The sequence below is a fragment of the Lepidochelys kempii genome, chromosome 5 (genome assembly GCF_965140265.1).
Source record: "Lepidochelys kempii isolate rLepKem1 chromosome 5, rLepKem1.hap2, whole genome shotgun sequence".
In the NCBI taxonomy this organism is placed as follows: Eukaryota; Metazoa; Chordata; order Testudines; family Cheloniidae; genus Lepidochelys; species Lepidochelys kempii.
In genome coordinates this window covers 102,244,387-102,268,787 of record NC_133260.1, presented here as the reverse complement: position 1 = coordinate 102,268,787, position 24,401 = coordinate 102,244,387, and the positions used below count along the sequence as shown (strand labels likewise).

The 24,401-nt window shown below is 42.8% G+C and overlaps 1 protein-coding gene across 2 annotated transcripts; it reads right to left on the bottom strand.

Annotated features, from left to right (window-relative positions):
• Positions 1-905: 905 nt before the first annotated feature.
• On the bottom strand, positions 906-24,020 carry VLDLR (very low density lipoprotein receptor). 2 transcript variants are annotated; one of them, XM_073345228.1, is made up of 19 exons: positions 23,501-24,020; positions 16,372-16,491; positions 13,367-13,489; positions 12,112-12,234; positions 10,382-10,753; positions 10,088-10,210; positions 9,873-9,995; positions 9,250-9,369; positions 9,042-9,167; positions 8,289-8,460; positions 7,605-7,829; positions 7,192-7,310; positions 6,361-6,500; positions 5,840-5,981; positions 5,303-5,449; positions 3,798-3,887; positions 3,142-3,219; positions 2,412-2,584; positions 906-1,532 (listed from the first exon to the last, which is right to left on the bottom strand). In XM_073345228.1, the coding sequence occupies exons 1-19, from the start codon at positions 23,577-23,579 to the stop codon at positions 1,497-1,499; spliced, it is 2,631 nt and encodes an 876-aa protein (XP_073201329.1). In that variant the 5' UTR covers positions 23,580-24,020; the 3' UTR covers positions 906-1,496. The 2 variants fall into 2 exon arrangements, with proteins under 2 accessions (XP_073201329.1, XP_073201330.1); XM_073345229.1 differs by lacking the exon at positions 3,798-3,887 and having other exon boundaries at positions 23,501-23,709.
• Positions 24,021-24,401: the final 381 nt, after the last annotated feature.

Sequence of the window (24,401 nt, the reverse complement as noted above, 5' to 3'; positions counted from 1 at the left end):
CTCCAGGTCAGAACCCCTCTTGTACCTAAATTCCCTCCCAAACCCTGCACCCCATCCCCTGCCCCAGCCTGGAGCCCCCTCCTGCACCTAAACTCCTTCCCAGCACCTACACCCCCTCTATTAATATAGTGGGGCAAGATTCATGGAGTAGCCCCCCTGCAAAAATTGCCTGCCCCTGCACTAGCTGCTATAAGCCAAGTTTGCTGCATGCCAAGAACTTAGATAGCATAAGGTATAGTGCCATCAGCAATGCTAAGACAGCAATGAAAGCCCTCAATGTGATAGATTTAAGGTAACTAGATTTGACTTCCCCAGAGGTCAGTTCTACAGTTAGCAGCTCCATCTTGAACTGTACCCTTACATTGCACTTTACTAATGTTGCAGAGATCTGGCAGGTGCCTTAGCTATTTGGGATACTGCCAAAACAGATAAGGTTTCTAATTTTCCAGTATATTTTTAGACCAACTTTCCCAATTTGAGTTTTAGGGTAGAAAGAATATTTCTTCAGGCCAGAGGTGGGCCTACTATGGCCTGCAGGACTGTCCTGCCTGGCCCTTGAGCCCCCAGCCCTCCCCATAGCCACACCAGCTCTGGCAGGGCTGTGAGCTCCTGCTGCTCTGAGCTGCATGGTAAGGGGGCAGGGAGGTTGGATAAGGGGCAGTCAGGGACAAGTAGCAGGGTTGTTAGAGGTTGAGGGGGTAGTGGCCAGGCTGGTTGGGGAGGCACAGCCTTCCCTACCCAACCCTCCATATAGTTCTACACTCTGATATGGCCCTTGGGCCAAAAAAAGTTTGCCCACCCCTGCTTTAGGCTCACAAGGAAAGGGGCCAAGATTTGAGTGACTTATCTAGCTGAGACCAAGATACTGCTTTAATTCCAGTGTGTATAATAAGGTTCACTGAATATGACGAGTCACTTTGTTTTAATTTTAGCATTTAACTTTACAGTGGTTTTGATAAAGAGCATTCATCCTCTGTACAGCCCTAAGGTGGCACAGGCAGGAAAGATTCACAATTCACATACAAAATTACTTATGTTTACAAATTTTTGGCAATTTATCTGAATAACCCGTTTTCTCCTATTGCCATTGACCCAACCATTGAAAAAAGTTTACAATAATTTACATCTGAAATATTTCAAAGTGCTTAATAGTGATTGTTCAGGAATATTTACAAGTGGCCTATACAAATATGTACAGGTGGTACACTACAGCACAAGTTGTTCCTGGAATATGGCTTTCTATGGAAAGTGCTTTAAATAGTTGGTCAGTGGTAGTACTGACAAATTCAAGGGTTACAGATAACTAGTAACCATCAAAAGCAGATTTGTGGACAGATATTTACAGAGTTCTGGTAATTTGTATAAGATATTTACATAAGCTTGCTCCACACATCCAGAAGGTTTCTTCATTTCTTCCATCTTGGAAGATTCTTCAGCTACTTGCCTGTTAGCATCCCAAAGAGTGTAGAGCATAAGTAGATTGCCAACTAGGGTATTCAAGCTAGATCATCATCTGTGCTTACAACAGATATCTGTATGGAAGGAGCAAATGTGTGTTAAAAGCAAGTCTTGGGTTGCAAGACAAGTCTACTCATACTGTGCAAGAGTCTGCTCACATCATTTGCAAGATCTGTCCTGTCTAGAGAGACAATTTGTATCTTTGCAAGATTTAATTTTAGGTTTATCTTTGGAAAAAGGCAAGCTAGAGCTACATTACAACATAAAACATTGCTTTAAGTCTGACATCTAAAGAATATTGCACTTTAGTTATAAATAGCTTTAAGTCTAGTGTTGAGTGTATTCTTGGTAGCTGAAGTGATGAATCCAGGCTTGCAGCTCTGCATGTTGCTAGAACCACTAGACATGCTAGAATCACCTACCCTCCCAAAATATGTAGGGCACTGGCCTCACTTCACCTGCCAATTAATATTGGTAAAAGGGACATTGTAGAGGGACCCCTGCTTATAGTAACTAACTTGTTGGTAAGCCATTCAAATGTATGGCAAACATCCCTGCTGCAGTCTTAGCTTTCTCAAGGCTCACTTGAGAGAAAGCCCAATGCCTTACAGCTCTATGTACCAAGTATCTCCCAGGAATTCTACATGCTGCCTGCCATGCTGGCAACCCTGGTCTCAGCTGCCTAAAAAGTAGTACATCATAACTGCTGTGGAATTATTTTTTGCCACGTTCAGCCCAATGCTCTGGCTATGGGTCTTCCTTTGGTCTCCTACTGAAGTATAGGAAGGAGGCTGTCAGGTCTAAAGTGGAGATCATGCCTGCCAACTGTGTTATAGGAAGGTTGGCCAAGTTTGTCAGGAGCGAACCAAGTCAATCTTTGGCAATTTGAGACTAAAGAATGTGATCTCCAGCTGCTATTTTGACTCATTTAGAAGCCACATATCTGTACTTACTGCAGGGTAAGTGTGTCCTACTGAACTGCTGTGTCGCCCAATATCAATAGTGAGGTCTTCTTCAGTGGTTTTCAAGTAGACAGGATTGTCAAAATTCATGCTTTTCATATTCTTGTGTTGCCAGTTACGCCACATGAAGTAGCCACCTGCTGCTGCTGCCAGTGCCAGTAGTACTGCAATAAAGGAGACAAATCATGATTTGTTGACATCCAGCTAGGATGATTTCCAGTGAGCCAAGCCAAACCAGTCCTGGGGCAATCAAGTTTTAGTTCTGTCTATGGGTGCAAGCCATTGCCAGCCAGAAGCTAGTTTTCCCCTCAATGGAATTTTTAGAACAGGCTTGTGTTGCTATCTTTGTTCTAGTTGCATCCTCACCCTACTATAAGGCATGTTACCATGCAATGACCGTTTTAGGACTACTAAATAGGATAGTAGCAGATTAAGTGATAATGCTCAAGACTTTAATGATTAAGTCTTTACAAGTGCATGGTCCCCTTTTGTATGGGATGTCAGGAACAGGGAGTTGTTGTAGATGGGCTTAGTGCCTAGTTTTGAAACTCTTAAAACTGACATTGCCACTAGCATTGACATCACAGAAGGTCATGTTCTGCTTTTGACACCATCTATTTTGATGGATGTTCCCCCCCAGATGGTCAATCCCTTGGAATGGCCTTGAGTTGTACCCAGCTACTTAAAGTCTTAAGTAGAGATTGCAACCAAGTATACTTACCCAGAGGAAGAATAGCCCAGGCAGCTGAAGTGCCTTTGTCAGAACTGACTTCCGACACTGCACTGCTGAAATTATGTCCTGGAAGAGGAACACATACAATCTCATGTATTATTTATTGCTAGGCTGGCAGAATTTAGTCCAAGGCTACCAGCTTCCTCAGACCATAGCTAAGAGTCCCCTTGTCTAGACTCCTGGTTCAGTGAGTGAAGTAAAGAATGCATTCTAGAGCAGTACTACTCAAAGTGGTGGTCCATGGACTGGTGCTGGTCTGTGAGCCATCAGCTGCCAGTCTGTGCCCATGTTGGAAAAATTGCTAGTCCCCCACAGATAGCTTGAGAAGCACTGTTCTGGAGATTGTAGCCTACTAAGTAGTCTTCCACTTTCTGCAGTTGCATGAATTTGGATTTCCTAGGAAAAAAGGTCTCGCTGGTAACTTGCATGTCCAACATGAGATGCTGGGACATCATAAGATGACACATGCTAGAACTAGCTTTAACACAGTCTCACTTGCCATTTGAGTGATGTGAAGGCTGACCAACATGTTTCCTGATTGCATGCACAGGTTTAGCATGTTTGTGCTAGCTGTCTGAGACCAGTTTGTGTACCTGCTCAGTCATTGTAATGCATGATTGAAAGTGAGTTATTGGGACCAATACCTCCAGGAACTGGTCCAACAGTTGGTGGTTTTTCTGTTGTGCTGGTATCTTTTGTCTCAATGTAAGCCACAGTAGTTCCAGTACCTGAAACTGGTTATAAATCAAGAACGCAGTTAATCCTGAAGTTCTGAAACAGCTTGCCATTATGTGGTGGTTGTGAGTGCTTAGCAGATGGTAGAATGGTCATGCAGCTTTTAGATTTTACTAGACAAGATCTTGACTGAGGATTTTGATAGGTTTACTCTGCTAGGAAGTTGGTCTCAGCTGCTAGGGTTTTTTTTGCACTCAAATCTGATGCTTTGGGAAGTATGGACAGACAGTTTTAGAAGCAAATAGCTTGCAGCAGAAGTTTAATACTCCTAGATTTTAGGATCCATCAATTTTCACTGAAAAGAAAGCTTTGAAACAAGTCAGCCAGATTTCTGGTGTTGCTGGTAGTTATCCAAAGCTGTAAAATGTAAGCTAGGTAGCCACTGTGTTTGACAGGACATTTAGAGGTTTTGCTCACTCCTCTGAAATCAGGAGTCAGACAGGGATGAGTTTTTGGAGTGCTGATCATGAACTCTAGCAGAATGTCACACTAAGTAGCAATGTACACATTGTATACAGTGTGCTTGAACTAGTTCAGGTTCCTCTGGCCATTTAAGGAGCACCTATAGGAATTACTGTACAATAGCTTTGCCTGCCATGTAACTGCAGTCTGAGGGCTATTCAATGAGTTAGACTAACTGAGCAGGAGATTGTTAACTAACAGAGTATGAACCTATTCTACTTTAGCACTTACCTGCTGTTGTCTGAAGCATAAATGAATCCTCCAGTTAAAAATGCTAGGACCTCCCCCCAAAGCCTGTACCCATTAATGTTTGATTAGTTAGAGGAGTTACAAGTTAAGCTAGTGATTCTCAACCAGAAGTACATGTACTCCCTGGAAGGCCTCTGCATACCCCCAGGGGTATATCAACTCATCTAGATAGTTGCCTAGTTTTACAGGCCACACAAAGCACTAGTGAAGTCAGTACTAACTACAATTTTATACAGACAAGAAAAAAGCAATTTTGTAATAGTGTGCAGTGATGCATGTCTTTTACATCTGATTTTGTAAGCAAGTAGTTTAAGTGAGGTGAAATATGCAGTATGCAAGAAGACTCTTGAAGGGGGTACAGTAGACTGGAAATATGGAGAACCACTGAGTTAGGCAAGATGTGTGGAAGGCTCTAAAAAAAAGTCAGCTCCCCCCCACTCTGATGGAATGCACAAGGTCTGATCATAGTATATGGTGATGAATATGCAAAAGCCAGGCACAGACTTGCAGGTAATACAGTCATTGCAAGAGTTTGCATTCTGTTCGAATGCCACAGTTTAAGTCCCCAAATAAATGCTAATCATGTAGCAACAGTGGAGCCTTAAATCCACTGTCAGGGGAGACCATTACTGTATGAGTCTTGATTGCACAAGAGTCCCTTATTAGGTACCCCTCTACAGTAATTTCAGCATTGTCACTATACCTTTACACCTTAGGCCATCATCTTGTAGGTTGTATCCAGTAGGACATGCGCAGGCATACTTTGGAGAGTGTTCGTTTATCTGAGGAGCAGGCAGGCACAGATACTCACAGCCACCATTCTTCATGGTCTCATCACACCAGTTCTTGCCTGTTGACACAAGTCAAATTTAAAGTAGACCAGTGCTTTAGTCTGGCAGACAATTGTTTAGTGTTGTTACATGGCAGAGGATATACTGCCTGTCCATACAGGACAGGATGGTTTCTAGGCCATGGAAATCAAGCCATGCAGCAGCACAATATACAGCTTTGCTCTTTATAGGGGACCTTGGAGCAGAAGTAGCAGCCTGGACAGCCCACCTGCACCACCACCTCTGTAGTGCTGGTTCTGCTTAGTGTGCTTTTTGGCCAGATTGGAGCTCTTCCACCTCACTCCCCTAGAGGGGGATTTTCTAGGCTTCAGTACCTACCTGATTTAATAGCAGCAAGGCAGAGGTTCACAGTATGAAAGTCTAACATTGCTACAGTTTAGATCTGTTACCTGTGGGTTGAACAAGCTCGTGATACACAATGATATCCTGAGCATTGTTGAGGTTGTTCACTAGTGTAGCCAATTCAGATCCTGTAAATTTATTGGCACCATAGACTGCTTCATTCTCTCCATCAATCCAGTAGACACGGTCCTAGGAGATAAAGTTATTGCATCCTATTATGGTTGGGACCAGTTTGGTTTGTCCATTACCAGGGATGGTTTAGTTGTCCCCTGTGCATGGTAAATTCAATTTAGTGAGTGCAAGTACTCTGAAGTATTGATGCAGTTCAGCTAGATTAGGATGACTCACGTTATTGCTGAGGCAACATGAAATCGTTAAACTTATGGCTAGCCTTAGTGTGGAATATATTCAGTTTTGTATTTGCTACTCTGCCTCAGTAGAGAGGCTACAGTAATCCCCTTGCAGTAGCTTTTCTGCAGTCTCATTTATTGGACTCTTGCTGTACCCTGCCACTCCAAAGGGAGCCTACAGTCAGCTCCCTACTGGATGCTTGCATACTTATTCTCACCTCAAATATCGTTAGAGCAAGAGGATGAGCAAGAAATTCGTGAGATTTTAACACAATCCTACGATCCTGGCCATTCAGATCCACACTGGACAGCATATGTAGCTTTGAATCAAGCCAGTAAAGGCGGCTTTTTATAAGATCTAGAAGAAGGAAAGAAGTTGCATTTTAGTACATTGCATCTGATCACAAGCATGTGTTACCTGGAAAACCTCACCACTGATATTGCCTTGGGGGTGTGTGGATACTTAACTTTGGTTTAGTAAGTGCTGACGAATGCCATCTAGAGTGCATGTGCACTTGGCTTCCACTAGTAGGTTTCCTCACATGAAGAAAAAGAGGTACTAATTTACATATTAGAAGGCAGCTGCATCACCACAGTACTACCTGGATTGATGTTCCCTGGGTGAAGAGTGTAGCCTTATGATTAGGGCAAGTGTTTATCAAGGATAATCCATGCATTGGGGCTACCTCATGAATGGTGTAGCCTTTTATCTGACAGCATCTGCTATGGGTCAAGCTACAAGCAAACTGTCATTAATGGGGAGGACACTTGAAATGACTGTCAATGCTTTGACCAAAGCTGGTCATTTTAGACTTTGAAGAAGTTTGAATGCATAGTGCCTAGAAGCCATGGCTGCACAATAGCCATGGCTGTGTCCTAGTGTGTTCAATGCCTTCTCATTGTTACCATGTTAATGTGAACTTCCAGAAGTTTTCCAGGGAATCTTGACTTGCAAACTGAGATTCCTTCTTAAAGAGCTAGTGACTTCAGTATTTCTGAAAGGCATTTTGGGCTCAGAGGGAAGTTAATTTTGTAAGAACATGAAATACCTAGTGCAATTCCATTAGGCCACTGGATCTCTGTTGTCACCAGCTGCTGTCTACCAAGTCCATTCATTCCTGCCTTTTCTATTTTGGCTGGTTCACCCCAGTCAGACCAGTACATAAAGCTGTAAAGAGACAAGTCATTAGGCATCTGCAGTTTAGCTATATTGTAATATACTTTAACATGTAAGCAGCAATACTAGCTTGTATGTATTCTAGCTACAGGAAGGCCTGGAATTGATCCACACACTATGGCTTGATAGAAGACTGAGCACACTGGAGTATGCTTGGCTCAACTTGTCACCTTCAAATGGTTATCAACAGCTTTCAGCTTACTGTTTTGTAGTTTGCTTACAAATCTAGGTTAGTATAGTACCTAGAGGACTTGGCATTAGTTGGTTGTACAGTGTAATGCTCACCCAGAGAGAGGATCCACGGCTATGGAGGCGGGCTCTCTTAGGTCTGTATTAAACAGGATCTTTCTTTTGGCACCATCAAGGCTAGCCACTGAGATACTCTTTAAAGCTGAATCAGTCCAGTAGATGTTCTTATAGACCCAGTCAACAGCAATTGCTGCAGGACTGTGTACATTGCTTATGATTTTTAAGTGTTTGCCCACCTTGTCACGACTATCAAGTGAGGCACTGGAAGAGAAAAAAGGGATAAAATTTAGTCTGTTTCAACCAGTGCACACTAGAGATGTGCCAGTTAAGCCAATAGCTGTCTAGAGGTATAATTACTTCAAATCATGAACACAAGAATTCTGTAGCTAGCCTTGAAATTGAAAGAGGTTTTTAAACTAGACTTAAGTTGTTTGCTGTCCTTTGTTCAAAAGGTCAGAACAGCTGACCTCAGAATGTGCTCATACTTCAGCTGCAACTCCAACTTCAGTAGAGTACATGCACAGCTTTGAGTAAGAGTGTCCCACTGCACAGGTGTTTGACTTCAAGGCTATGGTTACTGAAGTTAGGAATTCTAGAGAAATTTGAGCTGTAGACAGGAGAGAATGCTTGTCTGACTTAAGTCAGACAGTGACTGGCTAGAGAGCTACAACTTCAGGAGGACAAACACTTAGGATGAAAGTTTGAAGCAGGTAGGTTTACCTGAAAATTGCTTTTTGGCTGAAGTCAGCCCAAAAGAGTTTATGCTCAGCAATGTCAGCATCTAGAGCTACAGTGTTTCTTAGCTGCTCTACTAGTTGGAGGTATTCTTTCCTTTCCAGGCCAATCTTCCTGATGTCCCGACGATTAGTGAAAATCAGACATGGTTCTTTTCCTGAAAGAGGATTTAGAAGTTACTTGCAGTTCTAGGTTGAACCAAGTCATTCTTAGTATACCAGTGTCATCCCAGACATTTAGAAGCTTTGAGTACAGTGTTAGAACAGGAGTCTAGTGGCCACCACATGCAGAGATATTAGTAGATCTTACAAGCTTCAGCCTCCATTGGCTCCTATGCATTAAGTGCTTAGAGGGACCTCTCCTGCAGTTTATAGCTCAACATGAAAGACTGTCCCCAGTGTCTTCAATATTCAAGATTACTGAAGGATTAAAAATTACTGTGCTCAATTAAATGCCTCTGAAAGATAGAGAATGATGGTACAAATGACTTGTTGCTGTGAGGTCTTCAGCCTCTGTGCTCTTAATAGCAGAGGTGGATTTTAGCAAATCCTTGAACCCAATTTGTTAGAGTTTAATTGGCCCTTTAGTGTATTTGCTATGGGGAGCCAATGTACTGTAGACCACCAGCCAGGTGCAGCAACTCTGGTGTACCTTTGTCAGCCTCTTTAGAGGTAATCTTTTCTTATATTTCTAATGCTTTTGGGCTCTTGATAAATTGAGTATGCTAGTTGTACTTACCTACTGCCTTGCACACTCCAGTAGCTAGATCCATTTGATAGCCATGGCTACATTCACATTTGTAGCCTCCTTTTAAGTTAATACAGATTTGACTGCAGATCCCAGGATTCTGGCATTCATCAATATCTAAGACAGACTGTAAAGTTAGTCTTGAAACAAGAACAAGACAACTACCTCATTTAGGTGTCAGGATGGTAGTGGTACTTGCCTCCACATGTTTTCCTGTTTATCAGTTCAAACCCAGCTGGGCAGTCACATTCATACCCAATAACTAGGTCTCTGCAGATATGAGAGCATCCACCATTGTTCACCAGGCATTCATTCAAGTCTGGAATAGAGTTAGAGACCCAGAAACAGTTGTGGCAACTTAACTGAAATCTCAGGCAGTGCATGCCTATCTAAGGTAGATTAGGCCAGAAATTCAAGTATGGCCAAGATTCCCTTTGCAGACACTTAAGAGTCCTATAGGGCATGTTGGTGCTTATGTGGACATGTAGCTAGTTCTGCTAGTACATCAAGTGAGCTAACTGCAGATTTCAGCTAAGAGAAGCTCAGTGCTATTTGGAGCTAGCATTTCTGTACTATGTTTTACAGTTATCTGCAGCCTGGTTCATGACTAAGCATAAAGCAGCACACTAGTCAATTCAGTTGTTAGAAGATGTAGGCCAGTCACTGTGCAGTTCTAACTAAAGAACAATCCTTTAGTCTTTAACTAGAGTCTCCCAACCATGGAGAGTTACTTACTAAAGGCATTTGCACTCTAATTCTTGCAGACAAGACTCAGTTAATCTCAAGCCTGTGAGTGACATTCCAAGTAGGTGGCTCACTTACTGCATTCCTTGAGGGGTTCATCACTCCAGTCCTGGCAGTCTTGCTGCTGATTACACACTTTGCTGATGTCTATGCATTCCCCACTTCTGCACTTGAATTTGCCAGGTCCAGAGCACTGATTGACTGTCAAGATAATGGGAGGGAAAGGGCCATTAGATAAAAGTCTAGAAAGCCCTGTTATAAACAAGAGTTTCATCATTTAGTTCTGTATTTACCATTTTTACAGTTTACTTCATCAGTTCCATCTAGACAGTCTCTTACACCATTGCATTGCCTGCTACCGTGGATACAATTCCCATCTTCACATTTGAACTGGTCTGGTCTACAAGTCCGGGAAGCTGAAGAGAGAAGTGCTGCAGAGTTAGAACCCTGAAGGTCTTGGAGACTAAGTTATAGAAGTAATCAAAGCCTTAAGATGTTTTGGAAGAGCCAGTGACTGAACTAGGGAAGAGGTAATGAGTTGGAATTATACAGTCCCTGTTAAAAGGGACCGTACAACAATCACTTACGGCAGTTTGTTTCATCACTTCCATCCTTGCAGTCTGAGTCTCCATCACACCACCACTTCTTGTGAATACATTCTCCTGAGCCACATTGTACTTCACTAGGAAAACACTTCACAGGATGCGCAGGCTGGCGGCCACATTGCTCTAGAGATTCATCTGACTGGTCTGAACAGTCTGCATCATCATCACATACCCAGCTAATAGGGATACAGCTAGAACTTTTACATTGAAATTCATGTGCTCCACAAGTAGGTGGTGTGCAGTCCACTTCATCAGTACCATCACTGCAGTCATCTTGGCCATTACAGACAAAGTTTTTGGAGATGCATTGCCCGCTGGAGCAAGTGAACTCTGCTGGGCTACAAGTTATATTGCCTGGTAATAGAGAGGGAGTTCAATTAGTGTCAGGATTTTAGACTTATGTCTACACCATCTACAGCAGGTTCTTAACTTTGTTGACCTAACTCAAGTTATTCTACAAAGGGTAGTGGTGAAGGTCACTTATGCAAGCATTTACTTCAGAAATTCCAGTCAGCCACTGCAGTCATTAAAACTATTGGTATTCTGTTAGGTTTGTGTCCCATATTTGGGAATTCTATTAATGTACACCTATATAAACCTTTAAGATTTAGACACTATGCCCAGCTTCAGAGTAGAGACACTTACAGTATCAAGTCAGAGGACTTTTGTTTTAGAAAGTGAGCTTCTGGCACTTGCAGATCCTCTGTGCATTTTGTTGGGTTGAAGAGGCATTCAGTGATGCCAGCATGACATGTGGGTTGGTTCTTGAACATGTGACTGGAGGGCAGTGGGGAAGAGAGTAGGAAGAAGTTCTGCTCTGCACACTTCCTTTGAAAGTACAGTCTAAGGGAAAGCTAGATTTTAGTATCATCTTTGGTGACATCTATGTTAAGAAAATAAGCTGCTGTCTAAATCTAGGGATAGAGCCCTTTTAGTACATGTTTAGGGGGAATTTGTTAGTGTAGCAGCTAAAGCCTCTTAGCAGATGGCTTTACAGAACAGCAGATTTATGAAGTCCAAATGACAGGGGACTGCCATGTGAGTATTACAGTACGAGTGGATCACCACTAAGCAAATTACATTTAGTTTTGCTCTCCAGTGAACTGTATAATAGTTAGGATAGCTCAAGAAGTTTTTGCTTTGAGTCTTGAGAGCTATTAAAGCAATCATTGCTAATTCATTCCATTGCTTGGAGTGTATGCATTTGGAGAGAGAATGGGTTACTACTTAGCCACTGCAGAGAGAATCTGAATTCTAGTTTGAGTACCTAACTACCAGATTTCCCATTAGGGAGGCAGTGTCCTTGCTTAGAGGCATTTATTTTAGCCTTTTAAATGGGTCTGATTAGACCCATAGTAGCACTTACAAGTGTAGTACTGACCATATAAACAGAACAAGTTTTAAAATCACTTATAGCAAGTTCAACTGAACAGGACTGGGAAGAGCAGAGTTTGATTGTATGATGTGACTACAATCAGACACTCCAGTTAAGTTTACAGAAGTTCTAGTTCTAAGAGCACCAGTTGGCTACCCTACACATGATATGCATCTGAGGAAGTGAGCTGTAGCTCACGAAAGCTTATACTCTAATAAATTGGTTAGTCTCTAAGGTGCCACAAGTACTCCTTTTCTTCCTACACAGCTAGTTCATCTTCAGGCCAAGTACATTTGGGAAAAAAGCTACAGAGGCTACCATTTGTTTCTTCCCTTACCACAGTTCTCTTCATCTTCACCACTGTCACAGTCATTTTCACCATCACATTTCCAGGACAGAGGGATACACTGAGTTGATCGAGGACCACAGCTGATTTCATTTACCCGGCATGTTCTCATGTCTATTGAGGAGTGGATTGGGGAGAGGTCAGTTTCAAGAGCTACTTAGGAGGTCTAGAGTTTAGGTTTTAAAGATTCTACTGAAAGCAGTTTAGGATTCAGACAAGTGCTTAAATCCAGATATTGCTTTTCTGTGAAAGTGTAAAGCTGCAGTAAGTGGACTACATTTCACTTATCATGGACAATGACAACTGTAGAGTCAGTTCTAATACTTTGACCATTAGAAATGGTCATTCTGAGAAGGGCTTCACGTCTTTCTAGGAGAGGAAGAATGGTTTTATCTGGGCTATGGAATTAGAGGTTACCATCAACATAATTCATAAGGTATTTCTGATGTCTATCTGTATGGCACATGTAGTTATTTTAGAGTTACTGTTTCATTCTCAGGGGAGGTGTGAGAGGGTAGCGTTAAGTTAGTTAAGAAGGCAGTTAAGTCTGCATGTGCAGTCGCATGCAAGTGTTTGAAATTTTTCCCTCAGACTTTCCCTTCATTAATACTGTAGCAATGGGTACATGAACTGACTTTCAGGTGCAGCCAGGGCCATGTGGTACCCTTTAGAGGGCTGTATTCACAATCAAGAGGGCTAGAAACGAGTCACGGTTCTCTACTCTGGTTCCCATAATGAAGTTAGAGTCTACAGAATGCACCAAGGGCAGGAGGACAAGGCAATTCCAGGACATGCTCAAACATCTTCAGACATTCTATTACAGATATCCCCATTATGTTTCCACATAAAAGGAAATCTTGAGCAGCTTTAATAGCCCATAGGTCTGGTTAGGATTACAGAGAGGTAGTTTACAGGGGGCTTTATGCAGCTACATTAATTGATCGGACACTGAAGTTTTTCCCCTGTTCCTGATGAGATATCTGTAACTCTCAAGACTAATTCTTTGAAGGGGCTTGCAAAGAGGCTGACAATACTGTACTAGCCTGAAGTACAGGGTAAATTGAGGGGTACGGGAGAAGAGCTCATGTAGCAGGTATATGCAACTGATTGCTTATAATAAGATGCTAGCTTTAAACCTAGAGTTATGATGACATGCTAAAAGATAGACAGTTTTTGGTTGAGAGATTTCAGTTTCCTGCTCAGATTATTTTAATTTGATTGTCAGCACAATGATAGGCTCACTCACGGCACAGTTCAGGGCTTTCATCAGATCCATCTTCACAGTCTGGGTCCCCGTCACACTGCCACCTGTTCGGGACACACTGACCACTGTTGCACACAAAGTCAGATTCAGTGCAGGTCGTCTTCACTGTGAAGAAAGAGTCCCAGTATGTTTGTTTAACTGCAAACTAGATCTTGCAAGAAGTACAATTATATTTTAACAGCTAATCTCCTAGGAGGATCAAGAACCTGAGTCTTTAGATGCAACAACTGTTTTACTGCAAGCCTAATAGATGTTTAGGCTACTTAACTCCTGTGTTACAGAGTGAACTTCTGGAGAATTGTACCAATATATACTTCAGCTATAAGTGGTGAGATATTATGGCTTTTACATCTTTCAAAGAATTGCCACTGAGCATTCTCTTCACTCCTCCCTGCAAAGCTGCTTTATAAAGCACTAGTAATTGGAGTATGTTGGATGCAAAGCAAGTGGTCTTTTCAAAGAGTCCAAGCTATTAGAGTAAGCTTGGGTACAAGCAGATGTCTTGCATTTGTAAGATTATAATGCACACATACAGCAATCTTGCCAATATTTGTGGCCAACAATTCATAAGTGTTGAGTTGATCAGTGGATGTCAAGGTTCCTTCCCCACTCTGAAGGCTAGGGTTCAGATGTGGGGACCTACATGAAAACCTCCTAACCTTATCTTTACTAGCTTATGTCAAAACTTCCCCAAGGTACAAAATATTCCACCCTTTGTCCTTTGATTGGCTGCTACCGAACAGCTACTGGTTACTGGGGAAGAGCCGTTTGGAACGTCTTTCCCCCCCAAATACTTCCCAAAACCTTGCACCCTACTTCCTGGACAAGGTATGGTAAAAAGCCTCACCAATTTGCATAGGTGACCACAGATCCAAACCCTTGGATCTGAGAACAATGAAAAAGCATTCAGTTTTCTTACAAGATGACTTTTAATAGAAATAGGAGTAAATAGAAGTAAAGAAATCCCCTCTGTAAAGTCAGGATGGTAGATACCTTACAGGGTAATTAGATTCAAAATAGAGAATCCCTCTAGGCAAAACCTTAAGTTACAAAAAAGGTAGACAGAAATAGTTATTCTATTCAGCACAATTCTTCTCTCAGCCATTTAAAGAAATCATAATCTAATGCATACCTAGCTAGCTTACTAAAAGTTCTAAGACTCCATTCCTGTTCTATCCCCGACAAAAGCAGCATATAGACAGAGACCCTTTGTTTCTCTCCCTCCTCCCAGCTTTTGAAAGTATCTTGTCTCCTCATTGGTCAGGTGCCAGCAAAATTACCTTTAGCTTCTTAAGCCTTTACAGGTGAGGAGTTTTCCCTCTCATGAGGAGGGATTTTAAAGGGGTTTACACTTCCCTTTATATTTATGGGAGTGGACATCTTCGATTTAAGTCCAAATTTGAGTCTAGATTAGGTTGAAATAGTAACAGGCAAGAATTTTAAGTTGCACACAAGAGGGACTTTAATTCAGTCAGACTTTATTGGAGTTGTTTTCACCTCTGAATTAGTTTAAAACAGTATATAAAAGTCACTTGCCAACCAAGCTACTAAGTACTTAGTAATGAAAGGCTCTTTTGGTCTTTTTTGTACTTCAATTTTACTTTTAAGAGGACAGCCTCAGCCCTGCAAGAGAAGTCTAGTTTGTTAGTGAAGATGTTACTTTAAATGAGAGACCTGATATTCAAAGGTATGGGAAAGGTGAAGGGAGTTGCAATCAGTCATTCATATTTGTTTCAAGTGAGATATGGTACTACTGACATTAAGAATAATCTGACCAAGATGTCTGCTGAAAAACAGTAGGTGTAGCAGGGATGTATAGCCACTGTAGGTTACATGTTTGCTGGTAGATTAAATTAAGTCTCAGAGCACCACATTAGGGGAAATTTAAACTGTCAACTCTTGCATTTGAGGAGCTAAATCTGCAATAGATTAGAGTGTTCCTCTTTTGCACAGGAAATTCAATTCAGCCCTGTAACAAATGCAAGCATTGTATTTAGTGATTAGCCAACATATGATTAGACATGGTGGAAATTGGATACCAGGGGAATTTAATACTACCTGATTTGCTAGGGGAAGGAAATGGAGGCTGTAATCCATAATGATTACTTCACTGATTAATATTAATCTGTTATGATTTTAGAAAATAAATCCAACTGAGTTAACAGATTCTTGAAGGCAGAGTTGCACTGCAGTGGTAAACTGGTTTTAAATAGAACTATGTAGATAGTTCAGAGGGACACGGCAGGAGAAAGCAAGGAACACAGCATTCTAGCTAGTTCTCCCCCTTTTCAGCTCCATGGGTGTCAAGGGATTGGTGACCAAATGGTCTAGGACTGCACAGGCAGCAGCTGTAAGGAGCTCAGGACAGAAGGAAGCTGAGTAGTTCTTGTCAGTTTCCTTTTACAACGCTTTTCCTCTAATTAGATTGTCCTGGACAAAGCAAAAGCTATGGAACATTACGGCAGTCAGAGCATATTTGGAAAGAGGGGTATCCCTAAAGGTACTTCATTGGGTGCCCCATGAGGCTACTTTGGGTATTGATATTTTAGCTGTTCAACCATCTAGGTAGGTAGTTCAGTTTTAGTCATATCAGAGACCGACAGCTTTAGTGTCAAATTTGAGCACATCTTAAGTGAGGTCTTTATAGCCATGGGAGGGGTCAATTAACTTTGACTAGACAGAACAGGTTGCTTTGAGGTTCAGCTAGAAGGGTACTATAGCTGCCTGGACTCAGTCTTGCAGAAGCCTGAATGCAAGCTTTAAAGCTACACCTGTGAGAATACACAATTCTTGAACATGACTGAGATGCCATTAGATTTGGCTATCCTATAAAACCTTGGTTTGAGCCTGTTGACTCTACTGCCTCCCTCACTCACCACTAGCTAGATATTGGTATTAGTGGAACTCTTCTCCTAAGCTATGCTTTGTTATGCCCCTCCAATGGAGTGTTTACTCAAGGAACACTTTGCAGTTGCACAAGGGCTTACCACAGGAGCTCTCATCACTGCCATCAGAACAGTCTTCATCTCCATCACACTTCCATAACAGAGTTATACAGCGTCCATTACTACACTGGAATTGAGATTCTTCACATTTTGCTCTTGCACCTGGGATTAAGAAAGTCAGTTTAGTCAAGCTACTATAGCTACATTTTACTGATGTGTCAGGTTAGCACTGGAAGCTTTTGATCAGGACAAGAACTGAATTCCTTGTTTCACAAAGGCTGCGATGTCAATAAGAATGCTTAGATGTTCATTAGCTTAGATCAGTGGTTCTCAGCCAAGGGTACACATACCCTCAGGAGACCTGAGTACTCTCAGGGGCACATCAACTCAACTAGATATTTGATTATTTTACAACAGGCTACATAAAAGCACAAAGTTGTACAAACTAAAATTTCCACACAGACAATGACTTGTTTCTACTTCTCTATATACATGCTATACACTGAAAAGTACAATATTCCAATTGACTTTTTATAACTAAATGGTAAAAAAAAGCAAGCAATTTGTCAGTAATAGTGTGCTGTGACACTTTTGTATTAAGTCTGATTTTGTAAGCAAGTAGCTTAAAGGAGGTAAACTTAGAAGTATGCAAGACAGCTACCTGAAAGTGGCACACTAGACTGAAGTTTGAGAGCCACTGGCTTTGATCACTAATAGTGCATCATCATTTGTGTCTGTTGCTGTAGTCATATTTCAGGCCAGTGAAGTGTCACAAGACTGGGTTATTGACACCACATTTGAACCAGGAATTTAGTGGAGAAGTTTCCTGACAGTTGCCAAAAGGCCAGACTTAGAATGGTGCAGATGCTAAAGGACTGCAGTCATTGTCTTGCAGTTTGCAAGACAATACTTGTTTCAGGGATTTTAGATACAAGGTACTTCTTTAGTAGAGCCTGAGTGTTTTACTCAGATGGAAGAAAGCCTCTTCATATGCCTTTTCTACTCAGAAGCAAAATCAGTTAGTGTGTGGGAAAGATTGCCTGCTCTGACCTCAAATGCAAGAGTGTCTCACTATCACTGAACTATACAAGAGTTCATTTGACAGTTCTGGACAATATTTATTAATCAGACTGTTTGGTAGAGTCAAATTTAGGGGGTTGAAATCCACTAAGCCTAGGAAGTTTCAAGGACTGGTCACATACAGTTATGTTCTCCATGCCAGTATCTCATGTTACCTCACTCTATGGCAAAAATAGACACTGTTTCCAACACAACACATTTGCCCTTGCAATGAGACTGACAGCTGTGGCAATTCATAGACAATCCCATGAGGCTTTAGTGAAAGAGATATAATGTTACCAGTTTGAGAGGTGAGCTTCTTTACCAGATCCTGATAAGTTACATGAAGTTTACATGACCACATCCTTACTATGTGGACAGCACCCCAGCATCAAGTTCAGTTTTAGCATGTGTTGATGACTAAGGAATAGGTGCAAGTCCTTCTCCCCCCAAGAATACTCAATGCTTAGGGTGGGGAGGGGATATATGGTCTTAGTATTAAGTTACAGCACTCTTAAGTTTTAATCATTAAGAGTTCAAAATAAGTGTTGTGCCTCGTGCAGGCCTTGTCTGTACATGGGCAGCTCAGTTAGATTTCCTTTGTTTCCCTAATTTTTGGGTTGGTTTTAGTTAGAAGCTTGTAGTTTGTCAATCCATTTGAAGGCAATACTTCAAAAGTCAGAGTAAGACACCATTAGTTTTATTTTCTGCACTAGAATTGTTTGCCAAGTGTTTGATTTAGAGAAAGATGGGTACAAATGTTTACAGCTCTGTTATGGTATTTGTTATCATGGATATCTGTTACAGATATGTATTCCATTTGCAAGCTGGAATCAGCTACAGCTTTCTGTACATGTTTCATAAGTATGTTTTCCCAATACAACTTGTTCTAGTGAAGCTGAATGACCCTATTCCTCATAGGAGGTTCACATCATGCCATACAGACATGGATATCAAATCAGTATCAACTTCAGTACAACAGCTGTCTCTTGAGCAGTTGCACAAGCACAAGGTTTGTCTCATGTGCTTACATGCATTACATTTATGTCTTAAGGTCTAGAGAAGTGACTATAGCATGATGCAAGACTCCTGCTTCTCTTGTTTGTTGCATCATTTGATAAGTTGCCCTGATGCCAAGAAAAAGTTAGAAGTCATCTATTTTTAGCTTTTTCAAAAAAAAGCTCACCATTTGTTTGTAATCTACTTTAGTAAGCAGAAAATGCAAGCCAGCATACCAAGTCTCTTCAATTATACCATAAGAGTACAGTCAACTTGCTGACTTAAAGTCCACTGCATAACACTGGATGGCCATCAACTTGCCACCAGGTGGTCCCAGAAGTACTGGCAGAACAAATTGGGTGAGGGCAAGTGCAATCTCCCTGCAGAAGACTAATGTCTCCCAATGCCAGCCTACATTAAGAAGCCATTGTATTTCAAGTTTCATATGCAAGTTGTCTTTCAGAGTTTCAAGATCTGACAAGCAGATGAAACTAGATTAGTGTTTGACTAGATCTGTCAGGACCTCATTTTACAGGAGTAAAATACCAACTGAACTGGCAGATCTTTTGCTATGATTATCTACTCCAGCCTTGCATGTTGTGCAGAAGTTCAGCCATACAGTCTGTTCTTCACCATGAGAATGGTGGGTGATGAAGGATCTTTTACTCACTTAGATTGCCCTACCTGGCATTATGAGTTTTGCACAGTTGACTTATTCCATCATAAATTAAGGCAACAAACAGTCTAGAAGTCAACACTATCACTTTGGTCAGTCAAATGTGATCTTTAAAGCAAGTTTTCAGATGCTTAGGTGGAGTCCACTGCCAGCAGTCTTGTTTTGTTAGGGATTGTAGGTACTTAATTATTGCACAGCATTCCTTACAGAGATTTCAGATTTTGAAAACTTTAAGAATGGCCTGATCCAGGCTTAAACTTCATTTGAGGAATATCTTATTTCTTCACTATTGCTTGTTTACATAGGATATTTTGAGTCTCACTGATGTACAGTTTCCTTGCACTTATGCCTTGTTTACACTTGGTTATGGCAGTGTAGCAATACTGGCAAGCCTTTAAATGTAGAGAGGGGAAAAGAGGTCCTTTTGTTGACATAGCTTGTTTTGCTAGGGAGAACTGGTATCAGCTATAATGGCCAAAGGCTCTTATGCCGTTATTAACGCACTTAAGCTGTGCAGGCAAAAGCCCTAGTGATGTCAGACTTTCTTCCTGCAATGTAAAATACCTATGCTGCCAAGACTTAGGCCTGGCCTAAACTCACATGAGACAGTGATTCAAAGATTAAGGATGCTCACTCCCAAAGAAGTTTAGAAAGATTGCAAGACAGTTTTAGAAGTGGAGTGACTAGTTAAATCTTAATAGGATATTCATTTCCTGCCAGAAGTATACAAACTATGAAGCTGCTTTCTAGCTACTGCAGTGTTAATCTTTAATTTTAGTTTGATATTTTATATTTGATATTTCAGTCTTGATTCTCAATATCTTAAGCGTTAATCACTTTGAGTAGAGAGAAGTTAGTCAGAGGCAAACATGCTATTGTTTGGGGCAGATGAAGATCATGACAGGTCTCTAACCTAGCATGAGAGTTCCATAGTGTTTTGGAAACAGTCATTCCCATGCCAAAATGGGGATCATTCAAGAAAAAAAGCTTAACAACAAGTTTTAAATACCACATTCAGAAAGCATGCCTAGTTGCTGATGCAACAACTCTTGTGACATCTGCATTATTCTACATAAGTCTGCATTTCAGCATTTAATTCCAGAGGAAATTTAATCACTTGATATGTCAGTTTGGTAGTACTATTGCTTAAATGATGAACTTACAACCCTGAACTTAATCACTATTGCTGCAGTGATTAAGTTCAGGGTTGTAAGTTCATCATTTAAGCAATAGTACTACCAGTCTGTAGTAGTAAGTTGGTAGTTAATCTTTACTATTTTTAGGAAATGTTTTGTTCCAAGAGACTTCCAGCATTAGGGCTCTGAACCAGCTACACTCTGAACAACTTAATCTAGTCATTTTGGTTTAGAACAAGAATAGGAATGGTCTGCACCCCCAGAGGAGCAGTCAAGTTAAGCACCAGTGTCTGCATTTTGGTCTTTAGACAGAACTACTTGTCCTTAGCTCTGCCACTGTCCCAGTGTGACAATCCTTTTACCTTGTATTTCTTCCTCCACCCTGGATTTGTTACATACTAGATACTGCTATCTAATGCAGAGAGTTTGCCTAGTACTTTGAGAATGGGTTCTGCAAAGTGCTACAAGTAGTTGGCTAGCAACTGTAACCTAGAAGCAGAAGTTGCTGATTATATTGGGACAGGTATGAAAGGGCAAGATCACATCTTCAGTGTTTTAAGTACTTAGATATTACAGATCATACTCCAAATCTGGACGCATGAGCCCCTTTACCTTAAGGTTTCAGAGTAGCAGCCATGTTAATCTGTATCTGCAAAAAGAAAAAAGGAGTACTTGTGGTACCTTAGAGACTAACAAATTTGTGCCTAAGCTTTCGTGAGCTACACAAGTACTCCTTTTTTCTTTTAACCTTAAGGGTTATTCATACAGTATGTCTATATCAACCACATTCACACAAATCTACATCCTTGTAGCAGGAAGCTCAAGGAGAAAGGTTACTGTTGATTTGTCTGTTCCTTACAAAGCAGGAAAGGAAGACTTACTTGCACCATGTACCTATTAGAAATCAGTCTAGCCCTATAAGTCCTCTCAGAGTGCATGTATTACTAGTGTCACAAACAGTAAATTAGCAGCATATGTTGTTCTGGGCAAATTGCTGCCTCTGTTCCTATTTAAGGGGCTGTATGACCAAGATGTTCAATTTTTCAGAGATTTTGGAAAAGCAAAGCTAATTTCATCTGAGGCTGAGATATTGCTGTAGTGGTCATATATAAGAGAACGTGCTGACACCACTTTGCAGTACATATTGCAAAATGCTGTGGAGGAAGCTCAAGCAGGAGTCTAGTTTGTCTTCCCTGAGGACTGTCATGTACCACTCTGGAAGAAAAGAGTCTGTTCTTAGAAGTGACAGTTATGAGGGCCAAATAACCTGATTACAGTAAGAACCAGAATTGGGGACCTATCAAAGTAGGCTTTAAAAAAGTAATGGGTAATCCCCTTCAGGGCAGTTCTTATCAAATTGCTTCAGTTGGTTTCAGCCTAAGCCACTTCGGTTGTAGTTTTACATAGCTAAGCCCCTTTATTGTCTGCACAGTGGGCAAGCAAGAGGACCCTGGGTGGGAAGCAGGGTCTAGAAACCGTTGCTGCAGCATTTAGGAGGCCCACATGGAGCAGAAGTCTTCCTCAGTTACAATATTGAGTATCCTCGTGATGGTCAGGCACTCCCCTACAGAAAGGGGAAACTGACCTCCCCCAAGTCCCCTCCCCACCCAATTGGGAGCCTGCTGTGAGCAGAGGGGCTCAGTGCTTTTGTTAAGGTCATGCTTTGTAACAGTGATATCACTGTTACACCACTCAAGATTAGTAATGAGCATTGTTTCTTGCCACTTTGTATATGTGGGAGGGACTATTATATGCTCTTCCCTTTATCCCTGGGAGCAGTTCTAGCTACTTCATGTTTTCTCTTTGGCAAGGAGCTTGAGTGTTGTCCCAAGTGCTGATACTGACTAAGGAGATCAGCTTGGAAGTGTTGACTATGCCCATTTTCTGAAAGAAGGAATAGCTACCGCCAGTGTCAGCAAGGCCTCTGATAAGAGTGACGAGTGGCATTTTCTAAAATGTCTTCTCCCCCCACTAACCCACCCTTTCCTGATCCTAAAAATCTCAAGTTAGCTAGTACATTTCCAGACAACAAATGCAAGTCAGGGGAACCCTAATTGATGGTTGTTAGCATCTTGACTGGATATCTAGTTGGCTGACCAATTGCTAAGGTGTCATTGCAAATGTTTGCTTTTTTGGTTTAGGCAACTAGCATATGAGGTTTAGCAGCTATAGGCAGAAGAGTGGTTTTGTGTGTGTTTGTTTAAGAGAGAGGAGAGGCTCACCGACATAGCCCGAGTTTGTGACTTTAAACTCAAAGTTCACCCCCACCCCCACCATGCCAGCCAAAAGAGCATTTACACAAAATTAGAAACTGCAGCTGGCCTGAGCTGGGGCCAGTGTCACTAGCTACTAGAGTAGCACAGGAACAACCAGACACCACCTGGGAGATACCCATTCAGTATGTGGCTATATTAGCCAGTTCATAAGTGCACACACTGCTCTTCCCCAGCCCCCCATTATGCAATCCATTCAGCCTCTTTCCCCACACCCAATCATCCTACAGCTGGAGTAAGGAGTAATTATCCAAGTATAATTGGCCCCAGTTATTGGGTGATGAGTACTATGAACCCTGCCATGCTTCTTGCAGGGATTGCAAATAGAGTAAAATCCTGTAATGGGCTCTTACAAGACTTTGTCATTTCCTCAACGCCTATTGTTCAGCAAGCAAGCTAATCAAGCCATAAGGATTGGGGCCCACCTACCACTGATTCACCGCAAGTGGGGCAGTCCCCTGTTGGCAGGCCCAGGTTTGACAGGGAACCATTCCTCTCCCACGTAGGGGGAGAGGGAGGGATAATCCCCTCCCTAAACTAGTCCTCTGCCTAGGTCTTTAGGCCACAGGGCTCCGGCTTTCCCCATGCCCTGCACGCTCAGGAGCGACCAGATCCGTGTGCTTGTTACTCGGCTACGGAGTTATGGAGGAGGAGGAGCAGCTCCTCCACCACTCCTCTTTCCCTGCGTGGGCCCCCCCACAGCGGGTCACGAGCCTGCCTGAGAGCGCTCGCGCGCCCTGCTCTCCTCCGCTAGGACCCTCTGGAGGTAGCAGCCCAGTAACCTGCATGCGGGTGGACTGAAGGCGTGATCCCCCGGCACGCGCCGGGGGTGGGGAAGGGAACTAAATCCCCGTTGTCCCCGAAGAGGTGCCTCACGTGAAAACGGGCTCAGTGTCAATTCAACAGCACGGTCCCCCCACCCCTTCCTTCTCCCCCCCCACACCCCCCGGGCCGAGGCACACAAGGGAGGCGGGGAGGGAAGAGGGACACCCAATAAAAGCGCCCCGAGCCCCACCATCGCTACTCACCGCGCACAGCGCCGCGCTCGCCCAGCAGCCAGCAGAGCGCCGCCAGGAGCCAGAGCGCCCGGAGCGAGGACGTGCCCATCGTGTGCACCAGCTGCTGCGCGCACAAGTTAGCAGCCTCCGCGGAGGTGGAGCGAGGGGAGCTTCCCGGTTTTCGGCACCTTGCCCGGCCGCCTGCAGGGAAGGCGGCTCCGGCAGGAGAGAGGGGAAGCGCGCGCGTTGGCCCGGGCTGGTGGGGAGCAGCGAGCCGGAGACATGCACAAGGGGGAGGGTGTCCCCACGACGCTCTTATACGATCCGCCCAGCTCCTGTGTACGGCGGCGGCGGCCGCCGGTGACTCACGGGGGCCCCCGCCGGCCGCTGGTTGGCTCTCGAGCGCCTCCAATCCCCGCCGCCTGCCCTAATTTCCTGATCCACGCAACCTGCCCAACGCAGCTGTGCGCGCTCCTCCATCCCGCCGGGCGCTGCTGCTGGGCCAGGCAGGGGCACGGCCGCACAGGTGAAGCTGGTGCGAGCTGCTGGCATCACCTGTGCGCGAGCGGCTGCCGCAGTAAGTAGTGACTTCCCGCCAAGGGGCTTCCTGGGGGGCGGGGGGAAAGCGTGGGGGGCACCTGTGCTTCTGCACCTTAACATGGACTCGATGGGAAGTGATTGACGGGGAATGTAGGTACGCCCCTTGGCTTATTTGGATATGCCTGTGCCTTGCCCTCTGTGACAGGGAAGGATGCAGAGTTATGATGGTTAATGTCTGTTATGTTATTATTAATAATAAGCATCAGTGGAGATCGCTCATCCAGGTTTCTAGTGGGTATATTTAAAAGCTTGCATATAAACATGTACTGACTCTAGTGGAAACTGAGCATTTTCTGAAAATACAATTCCCTTTGATTTTTTGTTGCATGCA

Bases quoted from the DNA above. Each gene is read 5' to 3' on its own strand.
- VLDLR (XM_073345228.1), bottom strand. From the start codon at position 23,579: ATGGGCACGTCCTCGCTCCGGGCGCTCTGGCTCCTGGCGGCGCTCTGC. The intron at 9,996-10,087 runs GTAAATACAGAA...TTATCTTGACAG, and splicing joins TGAAGTAAACTGTAAAAATG to TCAATCAGTGCTCTGGACCT. The intron at 5,982-6,360 runs GTGAGAATAAGT...TTTATCTCCTAG, and splicing joins TTGCTCTAACGATATTTGAG to GACCGTGTCTACTGGATTGA.